Source organism: Lytechinus pictus, chromosome 3 (assembly GCF_037042905.1).
Source record: "Lytechinus pictus isolate F3 Inbred chromosome 3, Lp3.0, whole genome shotgun sequence".
NCBI classification, from domain to species: domain Eukaryota; kingdom Metazoa; phylum Echinodermata; class Echinoidea; order Temnopleuroida; family Toxopneustidae; genus Lytechinus; species Lytechinus pictus.
The window spans coordinates 7516453-7535205 of record NC_087247.1 but is presented as its reverse complement, the minus strand read 5'-3'; the positions used below and the strand labels follow the sequence as shown (position 1 = coordinate 7535205).

The 18753-nt window shown below is 35.3% G+C and overlaps 1 protein-coding gene across 1 annotated transcript; it reads left to right on the top strand.

The window, feature by feature from the left end:
* Positions 1-201: 201 nt before the first annotated feature.
* LOC135153790 (uncharacterized) lies at positions 202-15897 on the top strand. Its single transcript, XM_064097930.1, has 4 exons — positions 202-207; positions 1746-1788; positions 7078-7290; positions 8083-15897. Exons 1-4 carry the CDS (start codon positions 202-204, stop codon positions 8208-8210), a joined length of 390 nt encoding a protein of 129 aa, XP_063954000.1. The 3' UTR covers positions 8211-15897.
* The last annotated feature ends 2856 nt before the right edge of the window (positions 15898-18753 follow it).

Genomic DNA, 18753 nt, shown 5'->3' with positions numbered 1-18753 from the left:
TTCAGCATTTTGCTCAGTGAATTTTACTCTATTTATACAGATATAAATATTTTCAGCCCGGACCACCCCTTTAAAGAAGATGTATTACAGTCCAACCAATCACAAACTGGATTTCAATGACTATAGAAATGGGAATAAAAAGTAGATAAAAAAGAGCCCCAAAATCAGGCTGCTTATTTGCTTACAGTGGTTTGCACTATAATGAAGGTTTGTTTGGAAAAGATATGTTGTCACTTTGTGTTTCTCGTTTAAAATGTTTAGTTCACATTTATTTGTATTCAATGTATTTGAAATCAGAACCATAACAAGAAGAATAGAACTATGGGATGAATGGGAACAATATTTTGGAAACCAGTTTCAACATTTTCCCAGGAATGGTACGACTATTCTTCATCACTCTTGGTGTGTGATTTATAAGAATATAAACAGGCTAAAATGGAGATTTGAGCTTTGAAGAAGTTAACTTGTAAAACATGTTGATTTTTTTTTACCCCGCAAGTACAGGTTAATATTTTTCCACGGCTCATTACCTGATATATTGGTTGTACGTATGTGTTCAGATTCTAATTGTTTTAGTTTGTTCTGGATTATGTTACTTGTCACTTTTTTTTCTTCTTTTTCTTTATCAATGTTTTATTTTTGTTTGTTTGATTACGATCATGTCTAATTATGTAAATATTGTGATTTTTTGTAATTGATTATTTATGAAAACAATAAAATCATAATTTAAAAAAAAAAAAAAAAAAAAAAAAAGAATATAAACAGGCTAGAGAGTAGAAATTGCACCATTACTCTGTCATATTATTTTCACAGTTCATGTCCTTTCTGTTCATTCCCATTGGTTTCAATCTTTTCAACCTGATAGCCCTGCCTATGCAAACTGAAAGGGTCTGCCACACTTTAACCATTTGGTAACAACACAAAATTATTTTTTCATATCAAGAAAACTGCAAGAATTTTATTTCTTGATAATTTATATAACTTAATTCTTTATATTAAAATCATAGAAAATATAATTAAATGTATACACTGTTAGAAAATTTATCCTTAAAATAAAAGAAGTTCCTGCAGCAGAGTCCCGAGAACACCCGTAATCTTACCAGATTGCATAATCTTACATTATATCATGTAAAATTACAGGAAATTGGTATTTGGTGTATGGAACGTTACAAATTTCCCCCTTTTTAAACAGACCTGTTCTGTTAAATTGCAGAAAATTTTTTGTTTTATGAATTTACAGAATGATTCCGTGATTGCTTTCTGCAAAATCATCGTTTATTTTTCTGTAAAATCAGGTTTTTTTTAACATTGTAGGCGTGGCAGCTCAACAGATGATGATTAAAAATCAGTCAGAAATGTCAGGTCTGTGAAATGGCGAGATGTCAAAGTATTCAGAGGTTTTTTTTTCAGACAAAAAGACATTTTGACCTTTTTTTATCATAGACTATACTTCATGAATAAGTTGACTAAATTATGTTTTCAACAACATGTGGTGGGAATCCATCATTGAATTGCTGTTAATTAATTTTTAAAGTTCTGTAATGTTACATGTGGGCATATTTTTCATTGAGTGCCATTTTAATTTATGAGATCTTCTTTAGTAGTAGTTCAGGTGATTCCCCATAAATTATTGAAATATATATCCTTGATTTCGAGTTCGAGATTTGAAATTTCATGTCGTTTAGAGTTGGGAACTAAAAAAATAATAATTTTTTTCTCTCTCCTGTGAATTTTCTTTTCTGCAGGATTTTGTCGACTGTGAAATTGCAGAGCGTGGCTACTTCTTTGGTAAGTATGAAATGATAATTTATCAGAAATCAAAGAAAAAATGAAAGTAAAAATATATGTCTGAGTTTATCTCATTGCATTTAGGGTATCTTTTCCCCCACATTGGTCCTGATTTTGGTGTGACTCCAAATATTCCTTGGTATGATATACATAGTCATATAGGGTTACATTATTGTAATTAGAGATACTTATTTACAAGAAGAGATGTCAAAGAAATTTATATTTGACCAATGAGGAAATAATGTATTGCGAAATAGTTTTGAAAACTTGTGGTCAAATGTTTGTATAACAGTACAGTTGAGTGGTGTCGTAGTGTAATCGATTTAAAATAAGCAGGATTTTGCCCCCAAAAAAGTGTGTCCTTATATGGTAGTAAAAAAATGACTATTTTGTTGTTATAGTGTTACATGTAGCAATTTTCTTTCCAACTCATTATTTTAGATATTCTTCAAACTTCATACATCAACAGCAATACTAAGTGGATGGTAATGTTAGAAGCAATACTTTGATGTCACTTTTCACACTGTACACTGTAACTTATTATAATCAGAGGCCCATATAACACAAAGCTTAGCAATGATCATACAGCATTTTTCTACGATTTATTGATTGCACCAGGGATGTGAGAGGGAGACACGTCCCTGATTGCACTGACTACAATATACAATCAATCGTGAAAATCAAGCGTACAATTAATCGCTAACCTTTGTGTATACTAGACCCAGCTCACCTTTTTACACCCCTTCCCTATCCCTCTATAGGCGGTACTGCACCAGCCAGAGTTTGCTAAATATCGAGATTTTAGCCTGATCGTTCCTCTTAGCGATTAATCTCGAGATTCAAGAAACCCCGTCTCCACCATCACAAGAAGAGCGATTCCTGCTAGAGCGAGGCATCGATGTATTATGGTGTGACGCCATGAATGAATAACCCCGAGTGCATCTGCACCTGCGAATTAGCAGGATAATTCGTAAAATAGCGCGCTACATGTATTTTGCAAATAATGCGCTATTTTGCAAATAATCCCAAGTTGACTTGGGATTGCAATCTCAAGATTAATCCTGCGAACTAGCGCGATAATTGCGTCTCCATTACAAATAATCTCAAGATTGTTCAGATCGGGATAATTTGCCGGATCAGAAATAGCGTGCTAATTTGAAGACTCGGGCTGGTGCAGACGGCCCTATTTTCATTAAAAACTGCAATGTATGGAGGTGGCTTGTAGTGATATTTTCCCTTCTGACCAGTGACCACAGAAATAAGTGATATATTAGAAATATTAATTTTATTCTATCAGAATTGAAAACAGATTAAGTGTTACATTGTAAAAATTCTTTTTAAAAGGGAAAGTCCAATCCAATGAAATGTTTTTTTTTTAAAATAGAGAAAAATCAAACAAGTATGACAAGTAAATTTCATTAAAATCATATGAAAATAAGTAAGATGTAACTAGTGAGTTATGGACACAGGTACACGTCACACAAAATAAGCATTATACTATAGCATTATACTTTTCTCTTGATAGTACCAATGAATTCACTGACTGAAGTTCTGAAGAATCAAGTTTTCTGGATGACATCTGATTAAGGCATTATCAAGTATTTGTAAGAATATTGAATGCTACAGTTTACTTAATTTGTTGAACCAAGCAGAAATCAGACATTTTAAGTAAGGTTTATGTTTGGTAGCTTAAAGCTGTATTGCTGTTGTATTTTTTACGTAGGTGAGTTTTAAGCCTATTAGTAGAAAGATCACCTCTGTCAAAGAATTGAAGGTGATTGAGAACCAATCCCTAATCAGGAATCCCCTCCATGTATTTTAAATGATGCACCCCCACACAAGCAAATTATAATTTGTAGTGTTAAACGCACATATCAATGGTCTCTGGGTCCTAAATACACTCTTATGTTTATATGTGACTAACTTTTTTATGGGTCATATAAGACGTAGACAAATACATTTAAGTGGAAGTTGATTCTAGAAAAATGATGATGTTTGCATATCTCTTTGCAAATACACTAACCATGTTTTCCACCTTATTTTCATTTTGATATCAACCACAGGCATTCGGTATAAGGCCACACTGCATGAAACTATATATATGTTGTAGATTTGTGTGCAAGGCACTTAATGTTTTTTTTTTTTTTTGCAATAAAATAAAACAAAACTTGTTGATGTTGTTTTGAATTTGTCAACAGTTTGGTAACTTGCATGGCTATGCAAAATATTAAAATTTGTTTAAGTACATATACTAACAATTAAAGCAATCAAGATTATCAAGTTGATTACATTGATCTGCAGCATAATTTAGTTTGGGGTTTGTGAAAATTTGCAGTATTACAACAAGCAAACTTTATTTTGAGAAAGGGGAGACGGTCAAGAGCCTTCTTTGAGCCCCTCATATTGTGTACGGGGGGCCTTGAAATTATGATATGAATTAAACCGAAAGTACCAGTGATGGCTTTGTTATTTCACTCCCTCTGCAAATAATTGACATTCATGCTTCTCTGATCAAAACATGAAACTGAAACATGATACAACTTGTCAAAGCTTGACTTTATATCTGTGTAAACATGGAATTTATTTTTCATATTTAGTTGATTAGTTCCCATTCTCGCAAATTACAAGAAACAAGCTTTGATAGTTAGAGCTACCACCAAAGTGCCAGTAATACTGAGTTTAATAGTGTAATCATGAACCTACATCAGCTGGTTCTTCATTAGCCTGAGTTTGCTCAATTTCAAGATTCTACCTTATAATTTGGATGAAGAAGTATGAAGACTGCAAGTTTTGCTTAAATACTGACGCTTGAAAAGCACAATAAATGTCTATGCAAAATAAGATATTAATTTTTCATATCTAGTTGATTAGTTCCCATTCTCACAAATTACAAGAAACAATCTGGTACCATAGTGCCAGAAATTAAATTCTGCACTAGTATTATCATGAACCTACATCAGGTGGTTCTTCATTTAATAGCCTGAGTTTGCTCAATTTCAAGATTCTAGCTTGAGTAGTCCAGGGGGGGGGGGATGTCTCATAAAGATTTAAGTCGGACTAAAAAAGTACACTTATATTCTCTATTACATGTGATACACACAAAACCGTATTGGTCAAAGGCCGTGGTCATGGAAGCCCTCTTTAGTTTTGATGGCCTCAATGCCCCATCCCGTTGGTCTTGGAGATTTGTTTTTTCCTTTTCCCATTTGTGCTCTGTAAAAATAGGAGTGTACCCTATAGAAAATTTACATTGCCCTTTGGATATCAAACTCATGGCCTGTGATACACAACGGCACCACCACTGCAGCACACATCCCATGAGCATGATTTGACCAATGCGGTGATGCTTTAAATACCAAATGGAATTTTGGTCATACTTAAAGGTCAAGTCCACCCCAGAAAAATGTTGATTTGAATAAATAGAGAAAAATAAAACCAGCAAAATGCTGAAAATTTCATCAAAATCGGATGTAAAATAAGAAAGTTATGGCATTTTGAAGTTTCGCTTATTTTCCACAAAACATTGTATGCATAACTCAGACATACAAATGATTCGGTCGATGATGTCCATCACTCACTATTTCTTTTGTTTTTCATTGTTTCAAATATACATTACCGGGTATTTCTTTTTTTACAGATTTGACAATAAGAACCAAGTTGACTGAACCATATAGTATTAAACAATGCTAATTCCACATGTTCAAGAGAAATTGATTGTTGTTTCACTTGACAATGAGGAGAAAATACGAATATTTAATATTCCATACAATAAAATACAAAAGAAATAGTGAGTGGATGACGTCATCAGTCTCCTCATTTGCATACCGACCAGGATGGGCATATAACTGTTTTGTGAAATTAAGTGAAACTTGAAAATGTCATAACTTTCTTATTTTACATCCGATCTTGATGAAACTTTCAGTGTTATGCTGGTTGGATTTTTCTCTATTTGTTCAGGTGGACTATATGTTAGGGTGGACTTGTCCTTTAAATCTTTGTGAAACACGCCCCCTCCCCGAAGTAGCAGGATAATTTGAAAACTCCTGCTGATGGAGGTTGGCCTCTCAAGAGCACCTGCCTCGTGTTTACGATGATAATCATCTAATAACGCACAGATTAGTTAATTAATGAAAACTGAAACTCCAGTTCAGTCAGCTCACTTGGAGAGCATCACAAAGGCACAACCTTCACCTGTCGTTTTGAAACTGAAACTTTATACCAGCAAGTTGTTTTGTTGTCTATTGTTTGGTTATATCCAAGCAAGCAGTTATTACTTTCGATTAGGTAGTCGGATGTCTTGCAGTAAACACTATTTTTTCAAAAAGAATTATGCATTGTGTGCAAGAAAGGAGAAGCCTTGATTGACATGCATTTCAAATGAGAGAGAAAAATTTAGTGATAAAAATAATCATTGAAAAGGATATGATATTGATGATGAGGATGATGATGGTAATGATGATAATAATGATAAAAACAATATTGAAATATAATAGTAGTAATAATTAATGATTATGATAATAAGGACAACAATGATATTAATAACAATGATGATAACAAATGATGAAAATTTAATAATGATAGCAAAGATACACCAGAATACTTTCGGGTCATGTGGAAATGAAGAAAGCACTTTAAATTAATTAGTATATAAATTTTATTCATTTTAAAATGATAACCATATGAACTGCATATGACCCATCTACTTGTATCTTTAAAGATCTAAGAGGAATTTAAATTTGAATAATGTCTACAGATGATGAGCAGAAAATCCAGTGGATGGCTTAATTCCTTCTTTGAGAATTGACTAGATTACCCCATTCTTCCTTTGTGAGATTGATAAGAATTTGTAATTATGTTACTTGATAAAAGGGATTACTCTGCTGTAGTGCATTAAGCTACATCATGATCTTACATTTTTTCAAGGATGTTGTTGTATGGATAACATGATTACTCATGATTTTTTTTCTATCTAAACTCACCAGCTTTGCAGAATTTCCCCCTCGCAAATATTACAATGTATGTCAAATCACCTGTGGAAGTGTTCAAGAAGAAGAAGAAGTAATGATACTACAAGTCGTGGTAATAGTTCATTTCAGTTAGTAAACATCAATGGCTGTTATGTTACTATTTCCCATGATGTGTTATGTAATTCATGTCTCTGCTGTTTAAACATCGCATTGCCGGGTTTCAGGGCCTACTACACATCTGTGAAATTAAGAATAATCTAATATGTGTTATGATTTTGATTATTTTACTCTTGAATTGAATTTGTCTGCATTGCTTCCTCAGACACCTGTCCCGATGAAGGGATAGCACCCCTCGATGACTTACCAAGGCCGGTCGACCCATTCAACATAGAAACTTACTTCACCTCCTGCCCACCTTCTAGCGATTACATGTACAAGGAGCCCCTGGCTGCTTCATCCTGCCACACCCCTTGTAGTCATGGCAACGGGACGGTCCATGCCGGTCTCAATATCACTTTCAAAGCAGATCCATGGAGTGAGTTCAAAGAGGAAGATTAAATTTGAAAGAGCATGGGGTTGATGGGGTGAAGGAAAAGGAATAACAATATGAAATTGTACAAGATTAATTCTAAGAACGGGGGGGGGGGGGGGGGGGGGGCATTGACAAGGTGAATCTGACTTTTTTGATGGCACATGATGGCACATAGATAACGACACATTTTGTGTAGTTCTCTTTCGCCTTTCCCACTATCTCCTCTCCAGACTCCTCTCTGTTTTTTTCCTCTGTCCCTATATATCTCTCTCATTCATCCATTGTCCCACCATCCCCTCTCTCTTGCTGTTGATGAGGTAATTTTAACATCCACTTCGCAGACACTTTCTGCAATGTTGAGAATCTATTGAAAATGCCTGTCAAATCACAATGGAGAGATTACCTGTAGAGGTCATTGTCGATAGTTGGTGGACCGGTACAGCACATCGTCTTAAGATTCGAACCCGACAAAAATTTGCAAATATGTCGTAAAAACGCTGATTTGTTATGAAGGGCTTTTGAAAAAAGATTCTCTGCGTTATACATTTAGAGAGCATCTGCGTAGTGATTTCTGATTTCGCTGCTATCTGACACTCATCCCCAGTTGTTGACCACAGCAAGTATAGATTTTTTTTTAGGGGGGGGGGGCATTTCATACTATTGGTTTGGACTAATCAGAGAATGTGGTAATGCCATTTTTGAAATGACAATTGACAATTCTCATAACTGCTGTCCTATGGATTGTATGGGGTATTTCTTATTCAGAATGTATTTGTAATTTTTTTTCTTTTTCAGCTTCTGAGCATTTGCAAGCCATCACGATCTCGCTGCGAAGTCATTCAAGCGTTCACCACGTACACTGCGTCACATTCCGATTTAACGGAAATGGACTTTCGCAGGCTGCATTGGAACAGGTATATTGATTTTTCTTTATTTTCTCATGGATTCTTTGTAGACGATATCGTTGTGTCAGTGCAAGAACACCCTTGACACCACGCTTTTGCGCGTGAATGCAAAAACGCCCCCTGGAAGCACGCGAAAATGTGTTGCTACAGGAGTTCCTGCAGCGACGCAACAATATCTTTTCTTTGCATCTCCTTTTCAACTATTGTTTTCATCATTTAAATTAATGTAAAATGTGGAAAATATAAGTGGATGATGATACAGGAGAGATATGTATTTTTACATGTATGTTTACTGAGGAATATTCTATATAATTCTGCTCGGTGAGTTGTTAAGTGATATACCTTTGGCCAATCTGTTGCATAGGCGACAAACACTTGTTTTGCCAGAACTGCATGTTGGGCTGGTTGCTATGTTGCTGATAAACAGAATGAGTTCACCTTTGAAATGAATTTTCGATGGAGTTCATTGTGGGTGGATATTGGAGCATCAGGCTTGAATGGTTTGGCTTTCAAAACACCTTAGTGGTGATTAATCATTATTATTATAATAAATATAGTGCTCTGTGGGAATTGATAGCAAAGACATGGATTTGGGATATTTTTATTTTACTGAATTATTTTCTACATGTGAAAGGCAGGGTTTGGGGTATGATTACTTTCGTGAAGAACAATCTAATAGGCATTGGTGATTGTTCATTTTAATAAGGATATCCTTATAAACAATGATTTGTGTATTTTCAATGAAAATTTTGGGCAGCGTTTCACTCATTTTTGGTACTTTGGTGGATGGAATTCTGGGATATAAATTACACACAAGATGGGATGATACAAGCATTAAATTGCCTGTTAAACTCAATCTGGTCAAAGGAATGACTTGGGTCATTGATAATCACTCAGTTATTTGTGTGGAGATTAAATCCTGTAAGAATTGATTTTTTAAAAATATTTTTGATTCCCCCATTTTGTAAGGAATTTCACAGAATAGATCTATTTTACTCCAAGGTCTACTATATAATGAGAAGGCGAAAGGCAGTGTTCTTTCTAACATCTGTGAATACCGTTTTGATACAGTGGTTTATATTCAGAAAATAATTTCATCATATATGTTGAAAAAAGATTAGAAAGAATATTTCATTGACTCTATTAGAAAGAATATTTCATGGACTCGTTTGACCAGTCTTGTGAGGAGTAAAACATGTTTAAATAACATGAAATCATATTCAATTGTTTCTATAAGGCTCCACACTAACTTTTTTTCTTGGTGGCCCAATCGGTCCATCAAAGCAATAAATTTCATATTTTTGGTGGCCCGCAAAGAAAATTTAGTGGCTCTAACAAAATGTAGAAAATATTACAATTTATCAAAACATTGGTAGCCCAACAGGGCCACCAAGTGTTGGCATTTACAGAATATTGGTGGCCTGACTCTCATTTTTGGTTGCCCCGGGCCATTGCTAATGTTGAGCCCTATTATAACAAACAATGATTTAAATGGTATATCTATTTGAAATCAAACTATTGGCCTATATTTCACACACAATTAAGGTTTGGAGGTTAGGATTGATAATGGTATGTTGATTAAAAGGGGAATCGTTACTATAGTCTTCATTTACAAAAAAAGAAAATGGCTGTTTTATCAGAGATGACCATTGGTTAGTCTTTATTTTATTTTCCTGCTTTTTCTATATCATGTATATTTCCTAGAAAACCTGTCCCCCTTTCCTCCACAGTCCCATAGAAACAAATACCCCCATAGATATTATCTCACCAAATAATACACATTAATCTGATTTTCCTGCAATTCATTCATCAGGATAGATATAACATGCATCATGTAAATTTATGTAGAAATCCTTGTCCACTTTCCCTCCATAGTCCTATAGAAACAATGAAATACCCCTTTACGCCCCCCCCTAGTCTGCAGACACAGACCCTGATTGAAACTTTGATCAGCAAGTGTGTCTCCACGCAAAGACTAGCAAATTCAAAGCTTGCTGTTTCGGGCCTTCTGTACACAAGGCATGGGTAGGCTGCACATTCAGACCCTTAACTCGAGTGAAAGGTTTGCACAGCAGACTACCCCCCCCCCCCCGCCCGATATATCTCACTGAATAATACACATAATGCAATTCATCTTGAGAGGTATACAATACATCATGTATACATAAATCCTGGTGGGTGTTTCATAAAGATGTTCGTAAGTTAAGAGCGACTTTAAGAATGCCTGGTGAACCTTTCTTATGCGCTTGATAAATTAACAATGAATATTTAATGGTGAACATCATTTACCACAAGAAAGGATCATTAGTCGTTCTTAAAGATAAATTCCAGTTGTGGGGACGATCTCAAAAATTACTTTTCACAGAATTTAATATAATGATCACCAAAGTGTCTGTTTGTATGAATAAAAAATATGTGCCAAAGGATTCTGGAAGAAATTGTGTAATTGCTGAGAAATAAGCAAAATATTCCAGCAATAATAATACGCTGTCCCACGTGTGCCTATCTGTGTTGGCGATCTTCAGTGTGATCGTTTTTTAGCTTAGATATTATGATTTCACAAAGTTCAGTTTATGTAACTGTACCAGATCTAGATCCACGATGATATAGTAATACTTAATCTTGGTTTTACAGACTTTCTCACGAATCAGTATTTTACTGCAACTATACTGTCATTTAGCTTTAAAGTCGCTCTTAACTTACAAACAGCTTTATGAAGTGGCCCCCTGGCCTTCTTTCCCTCCATATATACTCCCTAGATCAATCTCACCAAATAAATCTGGGTCGAATTTCATAAAGACTAATGATAACAAATGAACAATTTCTATAACAATTTTACTATCAGCCAATCAAATTGATGGATTTCAGTAGCTTCAGACTGTTATTGTAAATTTTTAGTATAACAAGTTTTATGAAATGAACTCCAGGGGCCGGTTTCATAAAGGATTTACAACTGTTGTAACTTTGCCATTATAGCAACTACCATGGCAATAGGGCTCAGTAGCCAGTCAAAATCAAGGTTACCATGGAAGTTGTCACAGTGGCAAAGTGGCATTAGTTATAACTCTTTATGAAATAGCCCCCAGATTTAGCTGCAATTCGTGGTTTTTAAAGTGATAATACCTCATTTGGGCTCTCAAAGAAATGAAAACTTTTCATAGTAGAAATAAAATAAAAAAGAATAAGAGGAAGTAAAAAAATCATCTCAAACAATTTCATTGCAAGTTTTGTCCTGGTTTTGAGTTGGAGTCATACATGTTAAATTAAGAACTGTTTAAAATGATTCAATTCCTCAATAATTCTTTGCTTTTGGCCAGCCAACAGTGAGTTCTATAAAATCAATCACTGGAAATAGTCTGAAGTAGAATATAAAAAAGGTAGAAACTCACATCAGGACTCTAAATGGAGTTTAATTCATTACTTTATGTAATGCAGGGAGTGGCTGTCAAATTGTAAAGTAAAATGCAAATAGAACCCATTTTTTAGGGGTTACATGTACATGGCTAGTGAACCGAAAAACATGAGTGAAATAAAATGAATATGTCAAAGGTCTAGATAAACTTATTATTATTTTCTGTTTATTAGGTAAACATGATTTTGTATGACAGTGTTAACAAGCACATCTTTCATGTGTACTGTTGACCAAGTCGCATCCTGTTTGAAAAATACAGATTTGCCCAGTCATTGTGGCATTGTGGATGGTTAATAGTAAATGAGAAATATTTGCTGATTAATACATTTACACTGCATACAACTTGTATAGTTCTTCAAAAAAAGGTGATGTAAATGAATTGCCACAAATTCATCAGGTCCAGCCATTTGTTCAGCAATGATAATAAATTTTATTTTACAAAATCTACTGTACATTAAAAAATGTTATCAACAGGAGAAGTTAGTTCAAACAGTTATAGAATTATTCTCCTCTTTAGTCACACGGAAAAATGGGTGGAAAAAAATGGAAATGTTTCTAAATGATGAAATTTTCTTAAATTGTTGTCTGTCCCTAATCCCCTAAAAAAAAATGGAAGACAATGTGTCTATGAACAAGAACTTGCTAAAGTTGAATGATACGTGTATTTAATCTTCAAATTATTTCATTGATTTCTAATTTATAGTTGTTTAAAAATAAATTAAATACTGATTAAGTTGTGAAATGTGAAAGACAATGGGAAATCATATAAATACTTTTCTAATGAATTCTCTCTATTTCAAATCCTGATACATGATTGTTGGACTCAGGGGGAAAAATCTTAATATTTGAAGTAATGATGCTACGATTCCAAATAATGTTTCTCATTTTCACCGATCTTTATTACCTGAATGTAATCAAATAAAAAGGAGCTACTCTTGTCTGGGCATGGGCAAGTGGGCTTGCAAGTAACAAGGCTGTTAATCTATTTAATCTGAAGTTTATTGATTTCAATGTCATATCAACTTACAGAAGTCCTTTCCATATACTACCTTCTTAAGCACCATTCATTTTGATCTGAGTTGTTTTAGTTACTCATTAACTATTAACAGGACTGAATGTAAACACAGAGAAGCAGTTATGTTGTCATGTTAATTTTTTTATAAGTATAAAGAGATTTTATAAAACAAGTCTAAAATGATTTAGAATCCAATCCAATTCAGGATTTTGTAGAGTGCCAATCAGAGATGCTGATGAGACAGCAAAACCACCAAGACTGAAAGATTATATCGTAATACTGAAGATATGAAAATGTCTAAAAACAATTTAAAGGACATGCAAATAGATCAACTTTCCAAGTTAAATTGTTAAGGCTTTTAACCCTATAGCACCTGAACCGCCCGAGACCGCCCTTCCTATTACACACTGAACCGCCCTTAACCGCCCGTACGTTTTCTTTGCGCTATAGTATCTCTTGTCTATGATTTACCGAGGTAATATTGCGTGTGCATACCGTATAGGTTGGCTGCTATATAGATCTGCATAGAAAAGTGTATGCTCCTATTGAGTATAATATAGAAAAACCGATTGACATGCATCGGTGTGTAGCAAGTTCCAGACTGTTGCGCAGTCGATCTCAGCAAAGATGGCTGCGTCCATGTCTCGGAAAACCACTTACTTTGCCGAAGAAGCTCGGGCGTTGCTATATGTTCATCAAAACGTTGGATATCACACAGAGTGACATCTAGATGTGAGTTGGAATTAATTTTTGACATATTTGATCCAAGATTTGGCGAAAACTTTTGTATTCTGTCAGTGCTGCTTGTATTATTCTCCGCAGGCAGCATCCCTAGGTATTCTGGAAGATGTGTAAAAATGGAACAATGTAACCAAAATGACCTCCATTTTTTAGTGAAAACCTTTATTCATTTATTAATTATTTTTTTGAGGGTGGGGGGCTTTTCAAATTTCTCGGGTCCAATTCGACCTCCATTTTGTAGTGAATATCTTTTTTTTTTCTTTTGCTTTTCATATTCACATCAACACCCCCAGTAAAAAAATGTTCCCTGGGCCCTGCAGTCCACTGTATGTAGAGGAGTAAAATACCAAATGACGCAAGTGTTGTGTAGAAGTCAGCGATTTTTCATTCACGATCATTTGAATCATTTTCTTAAAAAAGAGTGAATATCAGATGATCTCTTTCACAGGTATTTCCATGGAATTCAGACGTAATGAGACTTTATTGTCTTTATTTTTATCAGTCTTATGCTGGGTGATACCACTATCGAGCTAAAGGTAATCTTCAGACTACTAATTAATCTGATTGCCAACAAAATGGTCACATCCGTTAAACACTATTTCCTGGAAACGTTTAACTATTAGGTGGTCATTATTTGGCAAGTAGGCCTGTCTTTTGCATCTATCATAGGTGCTTTCATACCCACCCAATAAAAAGAAAGAAATAACTGTAAATTATTAGAACTTGATCAGGTCTCAAAATACTTGCATGCATTCACACCTGTCTGATTGCAGATTTAGTTCTCATCATAAAGCAATATGAAGTTATGCATTCTCCATACCCTACATGTAAATAAAAAAATATGCTTTCGCACTGCAAAAAATCTTGTAATTTTGAAAAGTCTGTCTGATTTGTTGGTTTTTTCCTTTGGAGGAATTTACGAGTACTTGTATTTCATCCTAGAAAATTACCAGGGCCCCATCTTACAAAGATTGTAACTCTAGACTATAGAAATCCATCAGTGTCAACTTTTTTCTACAGGATGTCTGCACAATGTCCTTTCATTTTTGTAAACAAAGAGAAGCACAGTGAATTTTCAAGAAAACAATGAATGCATGAATATACATCATAGTTGGAAAATATTTTTAACTAACATGAATAATATATGTTGACGTTGCTGGCCGTCCATAGTTGTGATTGATCGGATCAATCGCAACTCTTTGTAAGACGGGTCCCTGGTATTTTTATGCGATTGGGTGGCTACAGTGAAATAAGATGGGCTTGTTGAATGTGGCAACACCACATGAAACTGAAAAGATGTGTTTTAAAGGGGAATCCAACCCAAATAAAAACTTGTTTTTATAAGAAAAAGAAAAATCAGACAAGTTGATAGGTTAAATTTTGAACAATATTGGACAAACAACAAGAAAGTTATGAATTTTTAAAAGTTGTAAATATTGGTAATCACTATACTCATGGAGACTTCAAATTGGCCGCATATGGGATGTCATAGTGATGTAAGGCAAGGACTACTCTTCAATGTACTCCAATACATATTATGGCTAAAATGTCGTTTTTCCCAAAAGTTTATTTCAAATTATATTTTTCTTTCATGAGGACATTAAACAATATACAACCTGGGTTATATTTAGATTACTGCCCCAGGGGAATGGGAACTTAAGAGAAAACCACAAATCCCTGATAATAAAGTACATGGTCTATGGGAAAGTTGTCCTTGCCCCTTGTCATCATTTACTTACCCAGTTGCCAATTTGAAATCTACATACTATTAGTGATCTCAATTTTAAAGCAGCTATAACTTTCTTATTGCTTGTCCGATTTCTTTCAAACTTTCACCATTCTTTTTAATTTATTTTTCTCCTTCCCAACACAACATTTTATGGCCAAGGCTGGATTCCCCTTTAAAGATTTTTTGTTACCAGAGAAATTGGATATAAACACCTGTTTGATGTTGTTTATCATATCATGATCATATCCTTTGTAGAAATAAAATTTTATAGTGGAGGGGGAAGACTTCCCTCTGCCATTCTAGGAAGTCCACGCTTTAATATCATTACTCTGCCAGCATTTCGAGATACCCAACTGGCTGATTGGGTGAGATAGATCATAAGGCGGTGCTGCACCATCCCGAGTTTGCCCAATCTCGAGATTTTAGCCCGATCAGCCCTCTTCGCGATTAATCTCGAGATTCAAGAAACCCCGTCTCCACCATCGCAAGGAGAGCGATTCCTGCTCGAGCGAGGCATCGATGCATTATGGTCTGACGCCGTGAATAAATAATCCCGAGTGCAAATAATCCCAAGTTGACTTGGGATTGCAATCTCGAGATTAATCCAACGAACTAGCGCGATAATTGCGTCTCCATTGCAAATAATCTCAAGATTGTTCAGATCGGGATAATTTGCCGGATCAGAAATAGCGCGCTAATTTGAAAACTCGGGATGGTGCAGACGGCCCTATAGAGGTGGTCAGTAAGCTATCATTGAGCTACCATATGGTCAACCAAAATGAACATGATAGATCTCATGCATGTATTTTCCTAGAAAAAAAAAAACCTCTTTGTTAGCAAAAGAGAAATATGACCATGGTAGGGTTTTGAATATCCTGTTCAGTGTTTTATTGTGACCTTTGCAGATTATTCATTCTGTACATAGGTGTGTGTAGTCTACAGTTGCAAACCCTTATTGAAACTTTAATCAACAAGTGGGTCTTTGAGACAAGTCTAGTCCCAGTCATGGTCTAGCTAGTCTGCAGGCACAGACCCTGATTGAATCTTTTATCATCAAGTGGGGCTTCTCAGAAGGATAGGACAAATAGATGTTGCCATTTCCGAGGGATCTTGTGTATACAAGTAATGGCAGAGACCTCAGGATGCATAATTTACAGACCACTTTTCTAGATTGAAGGGCTTGCACAGCAAACTAGCAGTCTCTACCCCCCATGTACCATTAAACTTATATGGCAAGGACTTACTTGTATGTTTACAACTTCTCACAATTTGTTGTAATTTATTGGGATAGGGGGGTAGAAAATCAAGTGCGATTAGTTCCCTTTCTGCACCATAAAATGGTGATATTATTTTCAGGATTCTCTTTCATTGATCCTCTTCCCTTTCTATGTTGCTCTTCTTAAAAAATGGAATCTGTAGCTTCTTAATTCTAACAAATATAAAGGGGGGGGGGGCACTCGACTATGTTATTGTACACCAACTGCAATCCCCAAAACATGTAATATGGGGGGTTACCTCTCAGGCCCATTTTGCCTACAACCAATTTTCTTTTATTAACATAATATGCAATTACCCATAACAAACATGTAGACAAAATGGATATGAGACAAATTGCAGTATGTTTAGACAAACTTCTTATTAGATCTTGGGGCATTAAATCAACTTGAGGTGGATTTAATGGATTTCAGACCAAATGAAACATAGATCATTAGAGGTAGTATAATGTAGACCATATGAAAATTAGACAAACTGGCAAATATATAGACAAACTGGTAGTAGACCAAGTGGTGCCCAAATATTTTGAAACCTTGGTCTGTAATAGCCCGGGGGGGGGGGGGGCAGTCAAATATATTGCTGTACACACGTGTGACCAAGGAATTTCCAAACACCCCCTAAACGAGTTTTTCTCTGTGGGCAAAATAACCCCCTAAACAATTTTTTTTGCGGGCTTTATTTACACATTTTGGCCCCTAAACAAGTTTTGCCAAAATATGACCTCAGGGGGAAAAACTTGGGAAAAAAAACATACCGTATACACGTTTGGCTAGTCTTAAGAAAAAAAAGCTTTGGAGAAAAAAACATACCCTAAATACGTTTGACCCCGCGATTGACCATTGACCAGTCTTTCAAAACCACCCTTTTTCTTGGAAATCGGTGTTTTTGATACCCTTAACGAGTCCTCGCGCGGACCGCGTCCAAAACTGAAAAAACACCCCTTTAAATCCGTTTTTTGGTCACGCGTGTGTACAGCAATATCTTTGACTGCCCCCCCCCCCCCCCTGTAATAGCTCCATGGTTCGTGTATGTGGATGTCTGCTCTCATTTTAGGTGGTTTCAAACCGCCTCGATCACAAGAATCCCCATTAAATTATGAGAACTTTTTTAGGCTGAAAAATACCCATTAATTATTTCTGCATTCACACCGCCCTGAAACATACCCTTCGGGATAAGTTCCTGAAGTTACGAGCATGCGCAGTATGGTCTGATAAGCAGCAAGGCGCGAAATTCAAAATCACTAGCCCAGCAGCAACCCATGCACGGCGCCGCACCCAACGACACGCTGGGCTAAAAGTTCCCGTAATTTGCTTTCAGACCGCCAAAATACCCACGACCTTGGAAAAATCCCCGCGAAAGTTCTCGTAATTTCGCCAAGTACCTACTATTTATTGAAATATACTGTGTATTTCCAACAGATCATAAACATCAACTCAAAGATACATCATACAAACATCAACTCCAAGATACATACTTGGTAGGCCTTTTTATTAGTGTGTTTATGAATATCCAAACATAAAGGAAAATATCTCCAGATGTTACATCCCCCTTTTTTTTTAAGAATAAGAGTGAGATAACCTTTCTAATTTATATATACCCTTGTGTGCACCATCAGGCAATTAAACATCCATATGAATTGATTTTTACCATATCATTACTATGGTTGTAATAAAACTGAACAGATATCTATGTGTAATTTGCATAACTGACTTCACATTAATTATGTCCTGTATAATAAGCAACTGTTGTTATACACTTCTATTATCATAATTCACTCAGTCGGTACTAACTTGTGTAAAATGGTTCAAACACTGTTTTCTTCATAACTTTACTGCAAAGATGGGATATTTGGTATGTGCACTGGTTAATTTTTTTTTTTTTTTTTTTTTTTTTTTGTACCTTCAGTATCTAAAACTGAATAATAACATGTCATGCTTTTCACATGGTTATTCTGGTAACATTAAAGTGTCAAACAACTTAAACACATACATGTACAACATCTGTCCCTTAGGTAAAAAACCACAACTATATCAATTCTTCACACATGTCTAATTTTTTGGCAACTATTTAAAAGGAATGCATACACAACACTCTGACTGAGAAGTACTTATTCTCTATTTATGAAAAAAAAATAACATCTTCACAATTCTCGCTACCCCAAATAGGAACAAAAATCTCATAATGCGCGAGACGAGATAATTTTCACTCCGTCGGGTCGTCATCACCACTTCCGGTTTAGAGTCATGCTCGCGCGAGGTTCGCGATACTGAGTTTTCCACCACGCTGAAATCGATGCCAATCAGCGTAATAAGTCACTAATATGTACAGAGTATAATACTTTTTATTACATTTGGTCAGTTTTGATTCCATTTGAATTATAAATAAAAAT

What these genes read in the sequence shown, in the direction of transcription:
- LOC135153790 (XM_064097930.1), top strand. An exon ending in AGAGCGTGGCTACTTCTTTG is followed by an intron (nt 1,789 to 7,077) that starts GTAAGTATGAAA and finishes TTGCTTCCTCAG; the next exon opens with ACACCTGTCCCGATGAAGGG. An exon ending in TTTCAAAGCAGATCCATGGA is followed by an intron (nt 7,291 to 8,082) that starts GTGAGTTCAAAG and finishes TTTCTTTTTCAG; the next exon opens with CTTCTGAGCATTTGCAAGCC.